At 45.2% G+C, this 20,875-nt stretch overlaps 1 protein-coding gene across 4 annotated transcripts in view; it reads left to right on the forward strand.

Moving 5' to 3' along the window:
* ADORA2A (adenosine A2a receptor) overlaps positions 1–14,087 on the forward strand; it is a 34,957-nt gene extending 20,870 nt beyond the window's left edge. For all 4 annotated transcript variants that reach the window (XM_073312804.2, XM_073312805.2, XM_073312806.2 and 1 more), the window contains one exon: positions 8,253–14,087. In XM_073312804.2, coding sequence (XP_073168905.1) covers positions 8,253–9,219 — 967 coding nt within the window. In that variant the 3' untranslated portion in view covers positions 9,220–14,087. The remainder of the gene's footprint in view (positions 1–8,252) is intronic.
* The last annotated feature ends 6,788 nt before the right edge of the window (positions 14,088–20,875 follow it).

Here is a 20,875-nt window from a genome sequence, read left to right on the forward strand (position 1 = left end):
GCCACCAGCAAGAGTTGGTGGCCACACTCTGAGGCCACCAAATAATTTGTCCTGAGAACCCCTGCTCTAGGATAAGCATGCAGATGGGAATGGGAGGCATTCTTGGGGGTCGGGGTGGGGGGCGCTTTTAATCCTACACAGGCTAAGAGGGAGAGTGCGCTTTTTGTTCAACATGAGCAAGAGGATCCAGAGTGGATCAGGTGCAGCGTCTCTAACAGAGAAAGCTATTTGGTGACGGCCTGGTCCTGTCCCAAATCCATCCCACAAGCGGGCACCCCACACACTGAATCTTTTTGGGGAAGAAAAGGATCTTCAAAATTAGAGCTTGCAAACTGAAACAGATCATTTGCTGCTCTATGGACAAGTGGCCAGATTCACGTGGGCCAGGGGGGTATTTTACCTTGTGTGTGGAAGCTGCCACTCTATCTGATCATCACAGTCCTGCAGATACATGCTGCCAGGATGGGACTTGACTGTCACCCGGCGCAGGTCAAACCCTGTACGTCCTGGGCTTATTACAAAGTGGGGAGCTCTGTGGAGCAGTTAACTGACAATGCCTCTGCATCATTTCTCAGGCATTTAAGACACAGAGGAAGCCTGTAAATGAGTGATACCCTCCATTCTCCAGCAAGGGCAACCTGGACCAGAGCAGAGCAGGCTGTGACTAGTGACACCTCTGAACTGTCTCTCCATTCCTATGTATCATTCTCTCTCCTTTTCCCCTCTCGCTTGTTCCTCGCCACACCTCACCCCTGTACCCCCCAGCAGATTATTTTGATGCCCTCGTCTGCAGAGGGAAATTGTAACGGCTCTTGCTTCTTATTTGCCACCCAGACACTCCTGAGGTGGTGACTGCAGCCTGATCCTGCTCAGTGGATGTGGGCTGTTCTCCTGCCCTCTCCTCTCCTCCCCCCTCAGACATAAATGGAGGGATGGAGGAGGAACCTGGCAGTGGGGAGAGACCGAGAGCGCCCTGGGGGCAGGCACATTCAGTATTGCAGCTAATTGACTATTTGATGAATTAAAGCAATTTGCTGCCCGTTTGGTAATTCTTTGACTTATACCCCAAAGCAAATAATGAGATAAAGCCTAATTTCCAGGCATTGTGCCTTTCTAGCAATAAGGAAACCCTCAGGGCCCAGTTCTCCGCTGATCCTTGCAGAGATGCACAAAGGATGGGGAAAGGCAGGAGCAAGAGACAGTTTTCATCCCTTTGACCATTCTTTCCCAGTGCCCCTGTGGGTGTTTTTGCCAGATCAAAGGGAGCATGGAGGAGGCAGTCATCTTCCCCCATCCTCCATGGCAGCCCCAGTCAGCAAAGCAGGCTAGACACACCGGGAACATGCTGTAACCTCTAAGGCTCTGTTATCACTGGAAATGGTGCAGCTGTAACGGTTCAGTGTAGGCAAGGGGAGGAGTTCTTCCATTGCTGTAGGGGTGGTACCAGGGTCAGCAGAATTCTTCCATCGGCCTAGCACTGTCTACACTTGGAGTTAGACTGGCTTAACTGTGTCTCTCAGGGGTGTGGCTTTTTCACATCCCTGAGCAACATAGCTGGGTTGACCTGGCTTTTTAGTGTAGACCTGGCCCAGCGGTGGGGAAGGATAGGCCTGCTGCCTGTTCTGCATAGGAATTAAATATGGCTGCACAATTTAGCAATAGGCTTCTAATTTCTTAGAACGATCAGCCAAGTAGGCTGCAGAATGGCTAATTTCATTTGAACGGTACTCTTCCAAGTGCTGTGTCCCAGGCGAATGCCACAGAGAGAGACAAACCTCATTGAATGAGTCTGAATTATTCACTCATCTCTATTAATAGTGCATCAGATGAATTTGAGCATATTTACTGAGGAGCAGAAGGCTTGAAAAGATTAAATTTTTATTGGTAAATGTTGATTTCACCGTACACAGAAACTGATGAGCAAATATATCTATAATAATCAACATTTACTGATAGGCAGAATGTTGCTTGAGAACTTACTAAATTTGATTTAAGGATATTTACTGGGTATATTTTGACATGTAATGATGACAATTTGTGTTAGTTGGTTATGGAGCTTTAATTTTTTTAATCTCAGTGTCTGCTGTTATTTAATAATTACTGTCTGACATACACCCCTGTCATTTTGCACAACTGTGGAACTTTAAAGCAATAAGAATTTTAAATGCTTAAAAATAAACATTGATATTTTCCATCAAAATCTAATTGTGCCAAGCCTATATGTAATAGAAAGATTGCATAATTTCATGTAACTGGTAGAAGACTAACATATGGAGTAGCTAATTCCCCCTACAGCAGAACTTAAAGTTAGTGGAAAGTCTGCAAAAGACTTGTGATGCTTGTGAAAATCAGAAGAATGCAAAATATGTAGCAGTGTGCAACCAAGGATAATGTACAATAGCACACCACGTCAGGCCACACTGTATTTATTTATTAAACCAGGCAGTATCCAGGATACAAATGTTACCATCTTCCCCAGAAAGGTGGCATCTCTTCCCCCAAATTACACTGGCCCAAGGCACAGAAGTGTAAATATTCACTCTTGTATAAGTGACTGGTAAGTTTAGCATCTTGTGATCCATGAGGGCTAGAAACTGAAGGGGCATTTTGTCACTGGAAAAGGGAGAGTCCCAGGGTTTGAAAAGGATGCTCAACCCTTGCTTCTATGCCCTGAAGCTCCTAAAAGTTAGGCCTTAAAATCCCATCATTATTTATAGGTTGCCAAAATTAGATTTTTATGTTTTATAATTTTGACAGATAAGGATGTTTAATTTTTAAGCCTTTTTAAAAATTTTATTGATTTAAATTTTCACAGTTGCAGGAAATTCAGGGAGAGTTAGAAAATAATTATTTAATGACAGTAAATGTTGAGGTTCAAATAGTTAAGCTTTATAATTGTTAAAACACAAATTATCAACATCACATGTCAAAATTATACAAAGTTAATATCTGTAAAACTAAGTTCTCAAACAGGATTTTTCTAATTTTGCCTATTGGTAAACTTCAGTGATTAGAGACGGAAATATGTTTTCGTTGGGGTGTGTGGGGTAAAATAAACATTTACCAACATTTATCTATAAAAATCAAATCCTTCCAAGCCTAATTATTATGTCTAGGGAAGCTGTTTTATGCCTCTTTTAGAGGTTTCTAGGATGTGTTAATTATATTTTTCTCTTCCTGTGAGGTCTTCACAGTGGGACTCGTGGTGCTAAGGAAACCTGGCCTGTTACAGGTGGAAGGATATAAAAATAGTACCAGACTTAGTTAAGTATGTGAGTAGTCCCCTTAGGACTATTCACATGCTTAAAGTTAAGCATATGTAAATGTTTGCAGGACTGGGGTCATAAGGCTTAATGTCTCCCAAATGTATCTGCAAAACCCCTTTTAGTGTGGTATGTAACAATTCCATGGTGATGCGATAAATTTGGCTTTTGAAGGGTTGAGTCACTTACATACTTTTGCAATCACCACCTCTGAGGGTGAAACATTTGAGATGATCTGCATGGCTTAGCTGTGGCTTTGCCACTTGTGAGCAGCGTGGCCATCCAGAACTCCTATTGATTAATAAAATCATCCTTTTAAGAAAAAAAGGCTTCTGTCCCTTATCATTGTGAAGACATTCTCTGCACTGTGAACTAATGCAGTGCTCTTCACCTGAAGGCTGGTCTGTATGGCCTTTTGTACCACTATAACTATATCCTTTAGCAGATAGATTTGGAAACCAGTAAAGTTGTGTTACAGCCCCCTAGTTTGGACACATGTCTAGGATGTAAGCTATACCATTACATTATGGAAATAAGCTACGTCAATATCAGCACCTTTATACAAGTATAGCTGTGCCCACACAAGGGGACTGTTCCAACTTAACTATTTCGGTAACAAATTGCACCCATGAGCAACATCGCTGAATCAGTACAAAAACCTGTGTGTAGCTTGGTGTACAAAAGGGCCTGTGTGTTCCCCTTTGTTTGTCTTTTCCAGTAGCAGTGGTCAATCTTGTCAACTCTGTTTCCCCTAGAACAATCTATGGATCAATAGATCGCTTAATAGATTTCTGACCTCAGACATGAGGAGAAAGCGAAACCTGGTTAATGGAAAGGGGAAGTGATATTCACAGTGTTCAAAATGTCATTTTTCAACACCTAAGTAACACAAACATTTGACAGACAGTTGGAGGAAAAGATCTTTTGTTAAAGATGCAACATTCCTGACCTGTCCGAGAGCTGGTGGGGAAAATACACACGCTTGGGTATAATTATTTTTTTTAAAAAGTGGGTGTCAAACAATCAGTGATGAATTAAAAATATCCCATAAATTCTAAACATTATTTTCCAAAAATGTTGATGTTGAATGGTTCAGGGGTAAGTCGTTCATGTCCCTAATATGCCAGGTGCACTGAGAGCCTCTGCTCACTGGTACAACAAAACCTGGGTGTTATAAATAAAACTGGTTGGTCCTGGTTAGCCCTAGGGTAAAGTTGTTGGCCAAGAACAATAGGCATTTCCCAAGTCCTTTGCTGCTAGAAAAGGCTAAGAGGGCACAATGTCCAAGCATATGACTGTGCGTGTGTGGGGGGAGGGTGGTATAAAAGGTATTCCCATGATGAAATAGCAGGTAGGTGAGGTGCACTGGATAGAAGAAGACAGGTTTTCTTCCTGCAGTCAAACAGAAAAGTTCTCAAATTACCATTTGTCCAGCACATTGTCCCCATTCTCAAAGGTAACAAGCTTTTATTTGTGAGACAAGGTGGGTGAGGTAATGTCTTGAACCAACTTTTGTTGGTGAAAGAGCCATGCTTTCGAGCTGATATAGAGCTCTTCTCTCTTTCACCAACAGAGGTTGGTCCAAGAAAATATTTTATCTCATCCACCTTGTCTCTAATATCTTGGGACCAGTACGGCTACAACAACACTGCAAACAACGATGGAAGAAATCCTTTTATTTGTGATGATCCAACGTCAATACATATAACAACATGCTGAACTGGAAATCTTTCTTCCCACTCTGATTTGCTCCTGGATAACCTAGATGTGCAAGTAATTGTGGGCACCCCTTTTCTTAGGATTGCGGAGACCCATGTTCCCAGTCACTTGGAAGTTCTCTGTAAGGTGTTCCTGCTGGCTAGTGTGACCTTTCATATTGGAATGAAAGGTCACATTTTCATCACCACAGATTGAAATTAATTGGATGTAGTGAGCCCTGCTTGAAACCTGAAATGCTGAAAAGTCTTCTTAAATGTCCACTTTAGTTGCCCTATTGCTAATCTTGGAGTTCAGATGTGGTATGGTAGCTCACGCTTGATAATTGAACCGTATGCAAGTAAAGTGGCTGCTGAAATGGCTGATTTTCTGTTTTAAATCCCATGTTTTGGATCTGAGCAGTCAGATGCGCCCTTAAACATCCCTGGGTTCACACCCTTTTTTCTGTCCATAGTTTGTAATGCTCTTCCCTCCCGATGTAACCTGTTTTGGGGCAAACATTGTTTTTCACACCCTTGCTTTTGCTGGCGTAGAATTAAACAGCCCTGCTTGGAGTGAATGTAGTTTATTTCCTCATTTGTATGCTAACACCAATAGCCATGTGTTAGTTCCTGGCTGCTTGAGAAGCACCAGAACAGCTCACTGTAACGAGGCTTTTGACATCTGGAAGATGTTCTGCCTTGGAGTATCACTTGCTACCAGACTCACTACTTATTATCCATGAATGGTCCCAGTGAAATCAATGGGGGTCAAGCTTTGCAGTAACTGTTGATAGGATCAGTCCCTTTGATTATAACCTCTTCAGGGCAGGAATCTGACTTTTTAAATGCTCAGAGCCTGCGCCCTCTTGGATCCTATATTAATGATTTTATTTCTATCTATTTAAACATTTGTATTTGGTTCCCATCTCTAAAGCACTTGGCTGCTCTACAGCAATAAATCCAGTCTGTGTGTAGTCCTTGAATCTCTACAGACCTGAGATCACTTTCTTACTAGGTTATAGAGGTGGTGAGGTTTGTCACCTTGTCCTGACACTTTCAGAATTGCTGCAAACTTGTTTGTAGATAATGTGTTTTCATCTCTCTCTGTCTCTATGGACCTGTCAAACGGGATTGTTTGAGGCACAACTCAAACCTCTTGGAGATCCCTGAATGAGAGGTGCTATAGAAGGACCCAGTTCTATGCTGATTAATTCTACTGCCAGCCCAGTACTGTAGGGCAGTACAGCAAGGAGGATGCTTGGGTTAAAAGCTGTTTCACAAGCCTTTGAAGCCTGTTGCATGGAAATCCCCAGAGGGTAAGAGCACAGGGAGGCAAGAGGTCACTGGGAGCTGCAATAAATGTATTTTTAGTGTCAGGGAAGGGACCTCTCCAGCCGTGGGATAACAGCTGTACAATTTCAAAATTCCTCCTGACAAAGATGCAGCCAATTCTAGGGTTTTTTTTTAAAGCTTCAAGTGCCATCTGCCAATCTCTTGTTCCCTCTTTGTAATTTTAAATATACGTTTTGAAGCACAGGTATAATTCCATTCATGTCGGTTAAAACTGAACTTAAGAGTAACTCCACTTCTCTCCTCCTGGATTGGCAGTATTCTTGACACTTTCTGAGGATTCACACAACTGTCACCAGTTTCTAGAGAAACCTTATCTAGCTTCCAGATCTGGATTGAGTCCTCTCGCCAGCTTGTAGAGAAAAGAGTTGCAGCATGCTTTTTTGTTTTTCCCCCAGTCTCCCACTTTTTATGCTTTTGAAATGAGATTAAAGAATAAATGAATGATCATCCTGCACTCCCATCTCAGGCCTGGCTGTATTTTCCAGGAGCTAAGAACACATGCCAGCTCCCAGTTCTGTTCTCTGGCTGAGACAAGCAGCATCCCTCCTCCCCTTCCCTGCAGAGCTTTAGTCCGCCTTACGAGAGGAGTGTGTGTGGGAAGAACAAACCCATTGAGAAAGAGAGCGAGGGTTGTTTTTCTTTCTTTCTTTTTTTTTTTAAAGTTTGATTGTTAAAAGAATCCGACATGGGGAAAGAAGCAGTGCAACTAGTGGAGAACATGGGAGCAGCCCCTAGTCAGATCACGCCCGCACAGGGTCAAGTACAGTGTGGGACCCAGCAACAGACAATGTGGGAACCCTGCCATTCCCTTTCTGTGTGAAGTACTATGAGGGGAAAAGAGATTGTACTCAGATGTGACACACTACTACGACTTATATTTTCAAAGCGTACAACTGGTACCTTCAGCTGAGGGCTTACAGCAGCCTGCTAGCCCCAGGGATCAGCTAATATTTGAAACAAACAAAGGTCTTTTGGTGGTGTGCTTACCGTGCTTCTGTTTTTTCTCTCAAAATAGTGGGGTGGATTTATTGCCGAAAGCACGGGCGTGAGGGGTATAGTGATGTGTTCACCACAGAGCTCTGCCAGACCACAGTAGGTCCTGTTATTCAGAGTCCTTTATCTTCAGCTGAGGCAGCCAGCCATGCTGCATTGGGTATTTTGTGAAAGGCCCAACTGTCAGCGTTGCTCAGCTTCTGAGACTTGGTTCTGGATCCCGTCTCAGTTGATCAGCGTTGGGTTGGCCATACTGAATTCCCAGTGACTGCCATCAAAGGAGTGCTGTGTTGTCTGAGCTCTGATACTGAACCAATGGTGACCTTTCTCTGAGACCCGGCTGTAAACTCTATGAATTGGGCAACTAGCACAGTATCCTAGAGCTCTGTGACACTGGGCAGTTGTACTGTACTCCTGGGACCCTACCTGCACTCAGACAGGGAGCAAGCAACACTATACAACAGGGATGCTGAGTAGCTATTTCTGCCTTTGGCAGTACATAGAGATAAAGTTAGAGCAGCAGCTCTGGGTGTTTCAGTTCCCTGCGGGCGGAGGGGCAGAGCAGGGTGGTTGCTTCCTCTATGCTTTGACAAGCAGGCTCATAACCATGAGTGAGTATTTGTAAGGCAGAGAAGGGAAATGTTGATCGGCTTTATTTGTTTGGAGCTGACCTGTGCTGCTGGCTTCGCCACCCAAGAGTGGAAAGGATAGATTAGAAGGGCTCCTCGTTCAGGTGCAACATCACTCTGGCCCTCACTGGGTTGAGGGAAATGGGCTCAGCACTGCAGTTCAGTGATGCTTTGGATAAGCACATTGCAGCGAGCTGGAGTATTCCATGAAAGTACCTCCCCCATACATGCCATGGAGATGAGCATTGGGAAGTTACTTGGGCATCAGGTGCTTGTACCAGTTACGCTGTTTAATCCTCCTCTCCTCTGCTTTCCAGGTACAATGGTTTGGTGACCAGCTCGCGAGCCAAAGGTATCATTGCCATCTGCTGGGTCTTATCCTTCATCATCGGCCTGACGCCCATGCTGGGCTGGAACAAATGCTCCAAGAGGGAAACTCAGGACACCAATAACTCCTTGTCCAGCAACTGCAGTAAAAGCATGGTAGCTTGTTTCTTCGAGACAGTGGTCACCATGGAGTACATGGTCTACTACAACTTCTTTGCCTGTGTGTTGGTGCCCCTCCTCCTCATGTTTGGCATCTACTTGAAAATCTTTCTGGCAGCCAGGCGGCAGCTCAAACAGATGGAGAACAAGATGGTACATGGGGAACGCTCACGCTCTACTTTGCAGAAGGAAGTCCATGCGGCCAAGTCTTTGGCCATCATCGTTGGGTTGTTTGCTGTCTGTTGGCTTCCACTCCACATAATAAACTGCTTCACGCTCTTTTGCCCAGATTGTGCCCGTCCTCCCCTCTGGCTGATGTACCTGGCCATTATCCTGTCTCATGCCAACTCTGTAGTGAACCCATTGATTTATGCCTACCGGATCAGGGAATTCCGACTCACCTTCCGTAAAATTCTCAGGCAGCATATTGTAGGCAAGAAGCAGTTCAAGACTGGTACTGCCAGTACTAGGACTTCCACTTATGGTGGGGATGGAGAGAATGCCAGCATTAGGATCAGTGAGTACGCCCTGGACATATACGCCAATGGGGAGTTGGGTGCTATCCACAAAGATACTGACATGCAGGACTTGAGTAAATGCAAGACAGATTTGGCATGGCACCACAATGGGAATTCACTAGACATGGAGATAAATGGGCATCTCCCACATTCCTGCAAAAATGGGAACCTTTCAGATGCATGCAAGAACATGGAGCTTCTTAGTGAAGAGCTAATTGGCATTCGTGTCTCTTACTCTGAACTGGAGAATTCAACCTTGGTGGCAGCTGACATTTCCTGATGATTCTCACAACGTCTTCCCACTGGAACGAAATCTGTTGGTTTTTTTTGTTTTTTTCTGTTGGCTGCCTCTGCTATGGCAGAAAAGGAGGATGAGGGGAAAAGAGGAGCGAGGCCAGGTCGCGATCACATAGGGGGTCCCTACCCAGGACTGATGGGAAGATCCGAAGAACTAGACTGGAAAAAGATCGAGAGGCACCGTTTTAAACAAAGGAAGAGGAGGGACACTATAGCTGTCAAAGGCCCAGCTCAGATTGAAGAGAGCAAAGGTCAAATCTGACATCTGAATTTTAGCATTGGGAGACTCTGCTCCAGCAGGGTGTGTTATAACATTATGCTGTACTGTGTGTCTGTGATTGTTCATCAGTTTAGTGTCTTTACCAACAGAAATAAAGGTGTGGCTGAAACATTTACTACTTCCTGAGGAGGAAGAGGGGGGGGGCTTTTAACACTGTGGCCTCAACAAAAGTAGCGGGTATAGCAATGCCTACTGGTCAGGAAAGATGCCTATGCTGCCTGGAGAGTGAAGGGATTCACTTGGTGGGAACTTTCAGCATCTTCAGCTGAGAGATTCTGTTTTAAAATCAGTTTTTAAAACTTAATAGTGCAACAGGTTTCCTGATTTTTCGCTCACTGCTAGATCAGTTATGAGTTATATTCCAGTGAGCTGGAATATGGACAGAAGGTTTTACCTCCCCTGTGTTCCATGGAGATGGGCCACTGGGAAGTTACTTGTGCTATTATGTTGTCAGTTATTAATGTTTACAAGAGTGGGTGGCTCCATCCAAGCCTACGGTGTCCCAGCTATATCCTGACACGTTGAAGCAAACTGGTAACTATATTTCAGACCCTTCCATTTCACTGAAAGAACAATATATATGATGATTTGATAGTTCTGTTAGCCAAAGGGACACTGGAAGGTGTCTGTGTGCTGTGGGTAACAGCAGGGCAGGGGCAGGTCTGTGTGGGAAGGGCTGATCGGGTGGTGATGGCAGGTTTTGTGAATTGCTGGCAGGTGTGTTGGTAGCAGTGAGAGGTGACCACAGGCTGGTACTAGGTCCATGGTTGCAATGTCTTTGTGGGTGATTCTTTCGTCTGTCTATCTTTGTATCTCTGCACCTGTGTACGCAGAATGCCCATTCATTCCACAGCCTTAGTTACGTTTTCTCTAGAATTCCTCTTTTTGGTGAACTTTAATTTCTCATCTTTCCTGAAAGTAAAAATAACTTTTAAAACTGAACTTTGTTTTAAAGTTGGAATTCAAATGAGCCCATGTTCATTAAAACCTTTTTTTTCTATATTGTTTCAAACAACTCCTGGAATCTGGTTAACCGTGAAGCCCTGTAGCATGTGGGTGTGCATTACAAATGAGTGCGCGTGCATATGTGTGCACCAGTACAAGTGGAGGGCATGTGAGTGCAGTTTGAGAGAGAGAGAAGCTTGTGTTTCAGAGAACTGGAAAATAACCACCCGGATCTGTGCAGACATAGCATTAGCTTTGCCTGCCTGTCTGATAGACCATGATCTAATCTGTCTCTAATACAGGGTACGTGACAGTGTGGTGCGTTACAAAGGGTTTTTACATGTGTTTGGAATGGCCTCTTGTAACTGGTGAAGCCACTCATCCTAAAGGGGGCCAATAAAATCTTTATCCAAGCCCAACCAGCTTGTATGCTGCATCTGCCATGTATGGTTACGGAAAAAAAAACCCAACTATTCCAAAGATCACCTAAAATAGCTATTATTGTAGCACTGGTGTGGAAAAAAATCTATCCCAGGGCCTTCTGGGGCTAGAGGCAGGTGCCATCTGTCCCACTGGTAACCTAGGAATCTCCCCTTTCCAGTGATCCATTCTTTGACCCTGAAGCATTTATATATCTCCACTCAATCCTGTCACTGGTCCAGGTCTGAGCATTGGCCATCCCAGACCTCAGATCAGGATAACTTTTTTTGAGGGGAAAGATTCTGAAATTTGGGGACAAGAGAAGGAAACCCAATGCTTATTCTTCTTCATTCCTTATTGACAAGCTATTTAAAGGGCATTTCCTTTCCATTGTGTTCCCTGGGTGAATGGGGGTGGGAGGGTTGGTGTACGACTTTGGAGAGAGTTTAGCAGTGAAGCTCCCAGGCCAGTACAGGGCTTTCAGCAAGTACGTCTGTCAGACAGATAAAAAGTTACTTTTGCCACCAAAGAGCTCAGCAAAAAGACAAAGCAAGTATTAAAACAGGGATTCTCAAACTGGGGGTCAGGACCCCTCGGGGGTTGCGAGGATATTACATGGGGGGGGTCACGAGTTGTCAGCCTCCACATCAAACCCCACTTTGCATCCAGCATTTATAATGGTGTTAAATATATATATATATATAAAAGTGTTTTTAATTTATAAGGGGGGGGGGTCACACTCAGAGGCTTGCTATTTGAAAGGGATCACCAGTGCAAAAGTTTGAGAACCACTGTATTAAAACAATAGACATCACAGTCCAGTTGAATCAGTTCCTTTTTGGCATGAGTCTTCCATGTAGTCTCTCAGAGGAATGTATTATCAGGCTCCATAGCTTGCGTTTGGGATTTTATTACTTGTGATCTTTCCTGGTGGAATATATTCCTCTATGCTATGTGGGGGATTGTGCATCTCCAACCTTCTGTAACCTTCCAGCAGTGGAGGAATACATGAAGGGCTCTGATGTTTTCAGAACTCAGTTAGGCGCTGAAATGCTACTAAGAATAACACAAGATGACATCCTGCCTTCATATCATAACAATTAGGTCTACACAGAAGCAAAGCAGGGAAGGAAGTGTGGGAAAATATCAGCATTGCTCATGTGCTGGAACACACACAAGTTCAGAAAGTGTGTGCTGTCACGTTCTGGTGGCTGTCACTCTGGGATCTGCCTGATGCTGTATTACATCAAACTTTACAAGAACCAACACAGGCTGGCTGCCTTCCACTTCTCCCCAAGCTTCCTCACACCCAAACATGCAGCTTGGTTACTACAAGGACAGAGTTGATCTATGTGGGTTTAACAAACTTGGGGGGTCCCACTGGAAAACCCTCCATCCTAACTGGGTTGTCATATAAGCTCACTTGATCTTCAGCGGTCTTGGAATTGGCTCCAGTATTGCTGTTCAGGGCATTCAACCAGCTGTGTCAAATGCTCTTTCATTGTTAACATGCAGAGCTGAAAGGAAATGGGGTCTCCCTAGCCCCCAAAGCTGAAGGGAAGCTGAGGCTGAGATTGATGCACGGGTTGTGGGCAGGACTGGGGGAGCTTGCACTAGATTGTTATCCCTTCCCCAGGCAGAGGGCAGCTCAGCTTGTAAGGATTTATGGATGATGCAAGCTCCTTGGGGCAGGGACCATCTTTTGTTCCAGGTTCATACAGCACCTACCACAATGGGTTCCTGGTCCATGATTGGGATTTGTAGGTGCTATGATCATCATCATCCAGAAAAGATGACTAGAAGATGACATGGAGCCCATCAGATTACACCCGTCTGTCTTTTGGCTGATATGTGTTAGGGGTGGACCTTCGGGATATCTTGCTGGGGAAATGTCAGAGAAGCAGATGAGGGCTGCCATGCTCAGGAGCACTGGTTGGACACAAGTGTCCCTATGCTCACTGGACAATGTTAAACGGGCAATCAATAGCTTTAGGAGCCAGCGTTGCTAGCGCATAGTGACGTTGACAGCAAACTCCACAGACACAGTATTGGACTCCCTGTCAAGGTGCTGCCAACCCTAAGCACTGAAAAATCATCAGTCAGGCCCCCAAATACTACAAGATTTTTAAAAAGCAGGGCATTTTGGGTTCTGTTTATTTGCCTTCCTCTTTTTGATCCTTTTTCAGATTCATGTTTTCAGGTTTGTCTCCATATTTGTGAACTGGATGTACAGATTTGAATGTGAGAACGTGACTCCAGGAGCTGGGGCTGTAGCAAAACCATCACACATTGTGAGGCTCTTTATTTGATTGTGACTGGCAACACTGGGCATCACCACCGTAATCTGATGGCTGTTTAGGCCAAGAGTCTGAGGAGAGCCAGAGAAGAGGAGCTCTGTGCAAAGTATATCCTTTTCTCTTGACTCTTCTATCTGTCCTTTTCAACTATCTATCTGTTATACCGCTCTTCTCTCAACTTCAAAAATCAGTGGTCAATACAAAGGTCAAAGATGATGTGCTTCTCCCCCTCCCACATCCTCCTCACTTCCTTTGTAGTGGAGAATGGTTAGCTGATGAAACACAGCTGTTCTGAAGAAGAGAAGGAGCCTGGGGCAGAGGGCGGGGGAGCATGGAGGTGGCAATCAGGGAAGGAGCAGGAGAAGACTCTTAGGGAAGCCAAGATGCAGGGGATTGGGCCAATGGGAAGGAAGTAGGGGCTAGAGGGAGTCTGTTCCAGTTCAGTGAAGCTATTCTTCTAAAAATGTCCCTCTCCCCACAGAGAGAGCTATTTAGTGTCTGATTCTGTATGAGGAAGATTCCATGAATTTCATCATTCCCAAGAGACTAGCAAATTCCAGGGTTTATTTTCCTTGCACAGTTTTAGACGAGGTTCTGGCTGGTTGCGAGGATTGACTTTATCAAGAGCCATTCTTAGGGCATTTTGCTTGATAGCGTGCTGTCTGGTTGTGTGCGCACAATGCGTCACAACTTTATTCTGTATAGCATGGTTCAGACGGACTGTGTGAATAGTACAATTGCAGAGTTAAATAGCGGAAAGCTATGTATCGACAAGACCAAGATGTTTGAATGACAGATGACACTTGAAAATTGGTGGAAAGAAACAGGAAGAGCTATTTCAGACAATGAGTGTTTACCAATGAATTTGTAATTTGTGCTGGTCAGTGAGTGAATGCTTGTGTTTAGGGACAGGTTTGGAAAAAATAGGGAGATTTTGGAGAGCTCGGGGTGGGGGGCAGAAGTGTGCTGGAGGATTCTGGGGCATTCAGGGGACAGGCACATGCTGGAAGATTTGGGGAGATGCACTGTGGGTTCCGGGGGCACACACAGGTGGCATGGCTATCCTGGATAACCCATGCTTTCCATATTTATGCTTGATTTCCCCAAGCAGGTGTAGCTGATTGTTCCCACCTGGTCACCTGGTCAGATTTTGGGGGGGCTCCCCCTTCACAGATGCTGCTCGTCTTCTTAGAACGTCCAGATGTAGCAAAGGCCTTTCTTCTTGATCTGCATCTGATGAGCCCTTATTTCAGAATGAATAAATAACCTAACAATATTCTACAGGAATGGCTAACCAAAGAACAGCAGTGCTACTGAGCGGGCTGGGCCATCACAGCTGTAGAATACTCCATCATTCTTTGATAAGGAAGCTGCCTAAAGATCAATCCTCTCCATAGTTACCATTGGCAGGGGAATCGGCCCTGGCACCTCGCTCCAGTGCTGAGTGGAAGAGGTCAAAGGTCTGATTTTGATCTTCCTTTCACCAGCATGAATCAGGAGTAATTAAAATGAAGTTTCACCAGTGGGAAATTGGTGTGAGAAGACAATCTGGGCCCCAAATGCCTAGAATGCAAGAATCAGGCCTGAATCTGTTTCTTGTACCTCCCAGCCTTACTTTGGAAGTTAGATTAGTTCAAGCCACAATGTACCAAAATCAGGACTGGATCCTTTTTATCCCAGACCAACTGTTGCATTCACTCCTTGCCTCCTTCCCACTCACAGGAGAATTTTTCCTCTTTCCTCTGCTTCTCAGAGCCATCATCTCCATCTTGTATTACACCTTCCCACTGACCCGTGGGGCAAGGGGACCCAAACACCCCAGTACATATGTGGTATCTCTTACCCTTTTAATTTAAACGTTTTATAAATGATATATTGGCTGCTCCCCCTTTCCCTCTATCAATGTCTATCACTTAGGAGTGGGAGAAGAGGGGGTGGATTCTGTGCATGTAATTATATTTTAAGTGCATCGACCAATGGTTTAGAATGTGATGAGTCATCAGACAGCCGGGAACTGAGGAGCCCGCTGCTGGTGATGCTGAATGTAATGTCTTGGTTACATTTTTTTTAAATGAGCATTAAAATAATAAAATATATTTCTAAAGGCGTGTGAGTGCCTTTGTGTCCTGGGCTGCAGAAGTTGGCCCGCCCTCTGGTTTTGTTTAACAATGTATTATTGTGAGCATTTCTGCTGGGCTCATCCTGGAAGAGCGTTTCCTCTGCCCTCTTCCCATCTCCGGCTCCTTCTGTTAGACTTTCCCTGAAAGTATTAACATGCTCCAAGATGACAGACCCAGACAGAGGCTAGAAGCCGTTTGCATCCCTGGTTCACTGGGATCTGTTATCCTGGCACCGGGAGGAATAACATTAATGTGCTATGTAATATCTGTACATTGTCTGCCTGAGTGGCATACTGGGTGGTTTGGCCAAGGTACAGGGTCTTGTCATGGCATATGGCAAGTTGTTAAATAGCCAGACACATGAGTGGGGAAACCACCTGGACCATTAGACAACCCTGCCAGCTGTGACTTTAGCACACACTTCCTGTCTGGCTGGGTGCCCCTACTTTATCAGTGCACCTCAATGCACCTTGGACCTCCGGCCTGCAGTGCCCTTGTTATTCCATTGCTGGAACCCCATATGGCTGTGTCAATACACGTCAATCCTGATCTGCACCATCCTTGCCTCTCCAGTCCTGGCCCTTTGCTAGTGCTGGGAATTCTAGGGAGGGAGTGACCCCTCTTCTGCCTCTCAGGCTGGTGTGGGACAGCATTGACAGGCTGAAGAAAGAACTGTGTCCACATCCCCTCCGCTGGCAGCCAGGAAGGGGGGCTTAGTGAAAGTGAATATGATCCATAACATCAGGTAGCAGGAGGTGATGAAGTGAGCTGGTGTCCCTGTAGACTCAGGGCAAGCAAGGCCTGACCTGCTCAGTCAAGGGTGAAATTGAAAATGTTTTTCACAAACACTGTGTTTTGTTCTGAAGCATCAAAGAGAGAGAGCTTGGCGGAACAATGGGAGTCTGCCGGAGTACAGCGGGAGTACCTGGAGGAACAATGGGAACCTTCCCAAGTACAGTGGGAGTACCTGGAGGAACAATGGCAGTATGTGTCCTGCAGGAAGAAAGCTGAGTCCTTGGGAGAACAAAGAGAGCACCCAGTTTAAAACACAATTGGCTTGCTCAGGAAATCTAACCTTCAAGACCCACAGCTTGGCTCATTCATCCAAAGCAGCATAGGCAAAGGCAGAAAACAAAGGGACTTCACAGTGCTTTCACTGCAGTCCCGGGCTGAGATCTACCCCAGTAACAGTTTAATATGTTACATGCTTTGTGAGAGACGATGACCTGCCCTTCGAATGGGGAGGCAAGATGATCTTGAGTGTTTTTTCCATCTCCAACGTCTGTGTGCCCAAGGTGGTGGTGCTGGTATTAGCCAACAGCCAGCATCCTAAAGCTATCACTAATGCAATTTCCCTACCTGGTTCTTCCCTGGTCTAGGAGCCCATTGGTAGTTCTCTTAGGGACTGAACCCATAAAAGTCCAGAGCCCCCTCAGCTCCCCCTGATTTCAGACTGAAGTCTGTGGCAGGTGAAGGGGTTCAGCACGAGAAGTGGATGAAATTTTTCAGTCACGTAGCTTAATCGCTGAAGAATGCTGTTTCAATCGACCTGAAACGATTCATGAATTTGACCTGATTAGTTTTGGTTGGGAAAAACCTTTCCCAGGCCAGCAAACTGTGTGCGTGTGCCTCCCTCCCTCCCTCCCTTTGGAGGCTTTAGCAGAATGGTTAGGGCACCTGCCTGGGATGTGGGAGACAAAGGTTTGAATCCCCACTCTGGAGCAGGGGCTGAACCCAATCATCCCTCCTCCCAGGTGAGCATCCTAACCCCCAGGTGACCGGCTGTTCTGGGGTGGGCTGCTCTCTCTGCCTGGTTCAGAGGAGGGATTTGAATCCACATCTCCTAGCTCTCAGGTAAGTGCTTTAATCACCAGGCTATAGTCATGCTCACTTGCTCTAGCCCAATGAACAGTTACGTATTTATATGAAGTGGAACAGCTTCAACAGGAAAGACTGAGAGCAATACACTCCAGACTAGCCTGTAGCCTTCTCGCTGGGGTGGGGGGAAGCTCTGAGTTCAAGTCCCTGCTCTGGAGTGAGGATTAAACCTGGGTCCATACGTGGGTTGTTGACCTGTCACAAACTGTGCCACTGTGTCTTCACTGCTATTGTTACACTAGCGAGATGAAAGCAACCTCAATTACACCTTAATTTGGGGTGTAGACATACCTATAATGAGTAGTTAGAGGACTGTATTTCCCCCCATCTCTTCTTTGACTCCCCTGAGGACAATGTGTGTGCAATGATGGGCACTTAAAATATCTGAGATTAATGTTCTCTCCTCATAAAATGGGGGGGTGGGATTTTCAAAGGAGAGCTTATGGGAGTTAGGCACGTACTGCTCCTATTGACCTTCATGCCTAACTCCCTTATGCTTCTTTGAAAATCGCAGTTTAAATATGCAGCTGAGGGGAAAGCCTCACATGCCTGTAAGGGAAGCAAGCTCAGCACTTTGGTGCTACAGGGAAGCAACTCTTCCTTTTAAAGTCACTGACAGACAGACTGCGTTTGAGATCCACAACAGGAGCAGGATGGGATCAGAGGGCTGCAGTGTGCAGTGCCAGCCAAGTTGGCACCTTGATCCTACATGGCAGGAACTGTCCCATGTAAGATCCTGCAGGGAGACAGGAAGCTTCTGCTCAGAATCCAGGAGAGCATTACAAAGATGATTTCAGGTGCCTTACAAGAGGTGTTCTCAGCCAAGTGGAGCGGTTGGTATCAGCTAGGATGGTTCTGAGGGACAGGAGGGTAAGGGATAGAGACACTAAAATGGTCTTGCAACTTCAGAAAAGTATGGACATGGGAACTGCAGTGTAAAATGTCTGTGTGAGAGCTGAGGATAGTCCAGACGGGTGAGTTTACATCTGGACTAAGGATCTGGACTAAGGATGCCCCAGACAGGTGAGTTTACATCTGGACTAAGGACTTGCAGCTGCATCCTTTGGAAGGGAGCTGGCACTCACTGGGCTGCAAATGTCTAATGTGTCTGTGTTTGGGTTTTAGGGTGGCGTCAGGCTCTTATACTTTATGGTAATATTATCCAAGAGAAATCTAATGAACAGAGAATTGAGCAGTAAGGATCAGCTATACAAGGAATGAAAAATAAACCCAGACCATTTAAGTGTGTGCTGCACTGATGGTGCCTCTTGAACCTGTATCCTGTTATTGTTAGTGTGGAACGCAGAGGCCTGGGCCAATGAAAATAAGGAAGGCAGCCTGACAGACACAGATTTTTATCTTTTGAGATTCTTTGTGACCTTTCCTAGACTATAATAAATAAAATTGACTAAGGAGTTGGCAAGTGCCCTATAACATGCAGTCCTGGTGGCAGGACTTGGCAGAATGTTCTGCTTAGCAATGTATTCTGTTTAACTTTAAATGCCTATTTCAGAGGCATGTTAAAGGACTAAGCTGTGGTAGGTGCTGAAGCTGCCTTGCGAAGGAGAGAGGCACTGCATTTGGTGTGTGCATGTGTCTGTTGCTGCTGATCCTGGATGGAGAAGATTGCTTCGACTCTGTGCTGATTCTGCCTTTAAAACTGAGCCATAAACAGAAACAGAACAAACCAATAGTTTTCTCAGTGGTCTGAAAGCTGGTGGGGTGGAGACCCTCCAGCCCCTGTGGCTGAGTCCAGTCCTCGGAATTATTGAAAGTCGCAGGTGCTCAGCAGCTCTGAGGATTAAACAAAACTCCTCCATTATTGCTTCCTGCCTTCATTCCTTCCAAATAGCCCTTCCCTTGCTGCACAATGGACACCACTGATATTAAATCGTTCAGTCATTTGGAAAACTTGGCTCATAGCAAGCAGCATGAATTGTAGCTTTAAGACTTGCTAGCTTTTGGATGAATTCCTGCCACATCCCCTCTTCTGTTAAATATTAGCATAAGTAAGAGTGTGCCTAATCTGTCTGGTCCTAGACATGGTGGCTGGGGTTCTGATACATATGGATCTTTATAAAGAGGGCTGGGAATCATATAATTAAATACTGGAGCAGTTTCTTGATGCTAATTGTGTATTATCCCTTTTGAGCCATAAGTGAACTTGTGGACTGTTGTGTGTACTTATAGTACCACTAAAGCCAAAGAAGAAGAGTTATATGGTGATTGCAGCTAACTCATGAAGACATTTGTCTCCAATACCGCTGTCCCAATGAAAATACTTCTGGTTCCATCCACAGAATAAGCAATCTGTAAAGTCCGTAGATGTTTCTGGCAGAACTGAAAAGTTTGAACCAGCACTGTGAATCAGGAGCAAACTTGGATGATGCTCTCGGTCACTTGGGTGTGCCCACAAACATGAACCCAGACAGAAATGCTTGCCACTGGAGATTGATCTTGTGTTTTCCTGACGTGTGGATTTACTGTATCAATGGAAACTGCAACAGAAGACATGGAAGAGAAACTGGTCAACTTCTTAGCTACGTACAGAAATGCTCCACACAGCAGCACTGTCTAAGGACTGTCTTATTTTTTGGATGAATACTTCATTCTCGAATGGATTGCCTCAAACCAAAGATCCATTTGTAAGAAACAAGTAAAAGAAGCTGCCAGCTGGCCACACAGCATCCTATGGAAATTGTGGACAGGAGACTTTCATGGAGACCAAAAATGGTCACAGTTAAGTTCTACGCTACACACAGTAAGTCAATGTTGACCAAGCCCCATGCAGACACACACATCAGTTTGAATGGCAGAGCCACCACCTACTCCAGGGGTGCCCAACCTACAGCCTGCAGGCCGTATATGGTCCACCAGAGAATTTCATAAGGCTTCACCATAATATACTAACGGCCGATTCATTAGCGTTTTGTCGTCATGTTTACATCATTTTAGTTTACACAAGTGTGTACATAGATTGTCTATGTCCAGTATTGTCTATCTAAATACATATGAAACAAGCTGCAAGTGGGGGGGGGTTAGGTTGGATATTAGGAAAAACTTTTTCACTAGGAGGGTGGTGAAACACTGGAATGCGTTGCCTAGGGAGGTGGTGGAATCTCCTTCCTTAGAAGTTTTTAAGGTCAGGCTTGACAAAGCCCTGGCTGGGATGATTTAAATGGGGATGGGTCCTGCTTTTGAGCAGGGGGTTGGACTAGACGACCTCCTGAGGTCCCTTCCAACCCTGATATTCTATGATTCTATGACTCTATGAAGCTGAACGTAAAATAGAAATCAGTCCAGGTGACTTTAAATCTTATTAAAATATGTAGACTCTGTTTGGCCCACAAGGTTGTGCTTCGGTTTATGTGGTGCTCTAGTGTTGTAATAAGGCCGGTTATCACTGACCTACTCTAACCAACCTGTTACAGAGACTCCTTTTTTAACCATCTGCAGCACTGGGTGTGGAGTTATAAGTGAGAGATCTGGTGCCTTTTACTGACTCTCCCTTGTGTCGGGAAGTGGAGCTACAACTAATGACACATTCCTGAGCTGACACCAAGTGCTATTCTCTGGACACTGCAGCAAGAGCAGATGATCCTTGGGGAGAGACATGCTGCTGTTACACCAGCAGGGATCCTTAGTCACCCAGCTCAGGGAGGGTGCATCTAGGTAGACCCTACAGTGAGGCTCTGGGGG

Source organism: Lepidochelys kempii, chromosome 15, assembly GCF_965140285.1.
Source record: "Lepidochelys kempii isolate rLepKem1 chromosome 15, rLepKem1.hap1, whole genome shotgun sequence".
In the NCBI taxonomy this organism is placed as follows: domain Eukaryota; kingdom Metazoa; phylum Chordata; order Testudines; family Cheloniidae; genus Lepidochelys; species Lepidochelys kempii.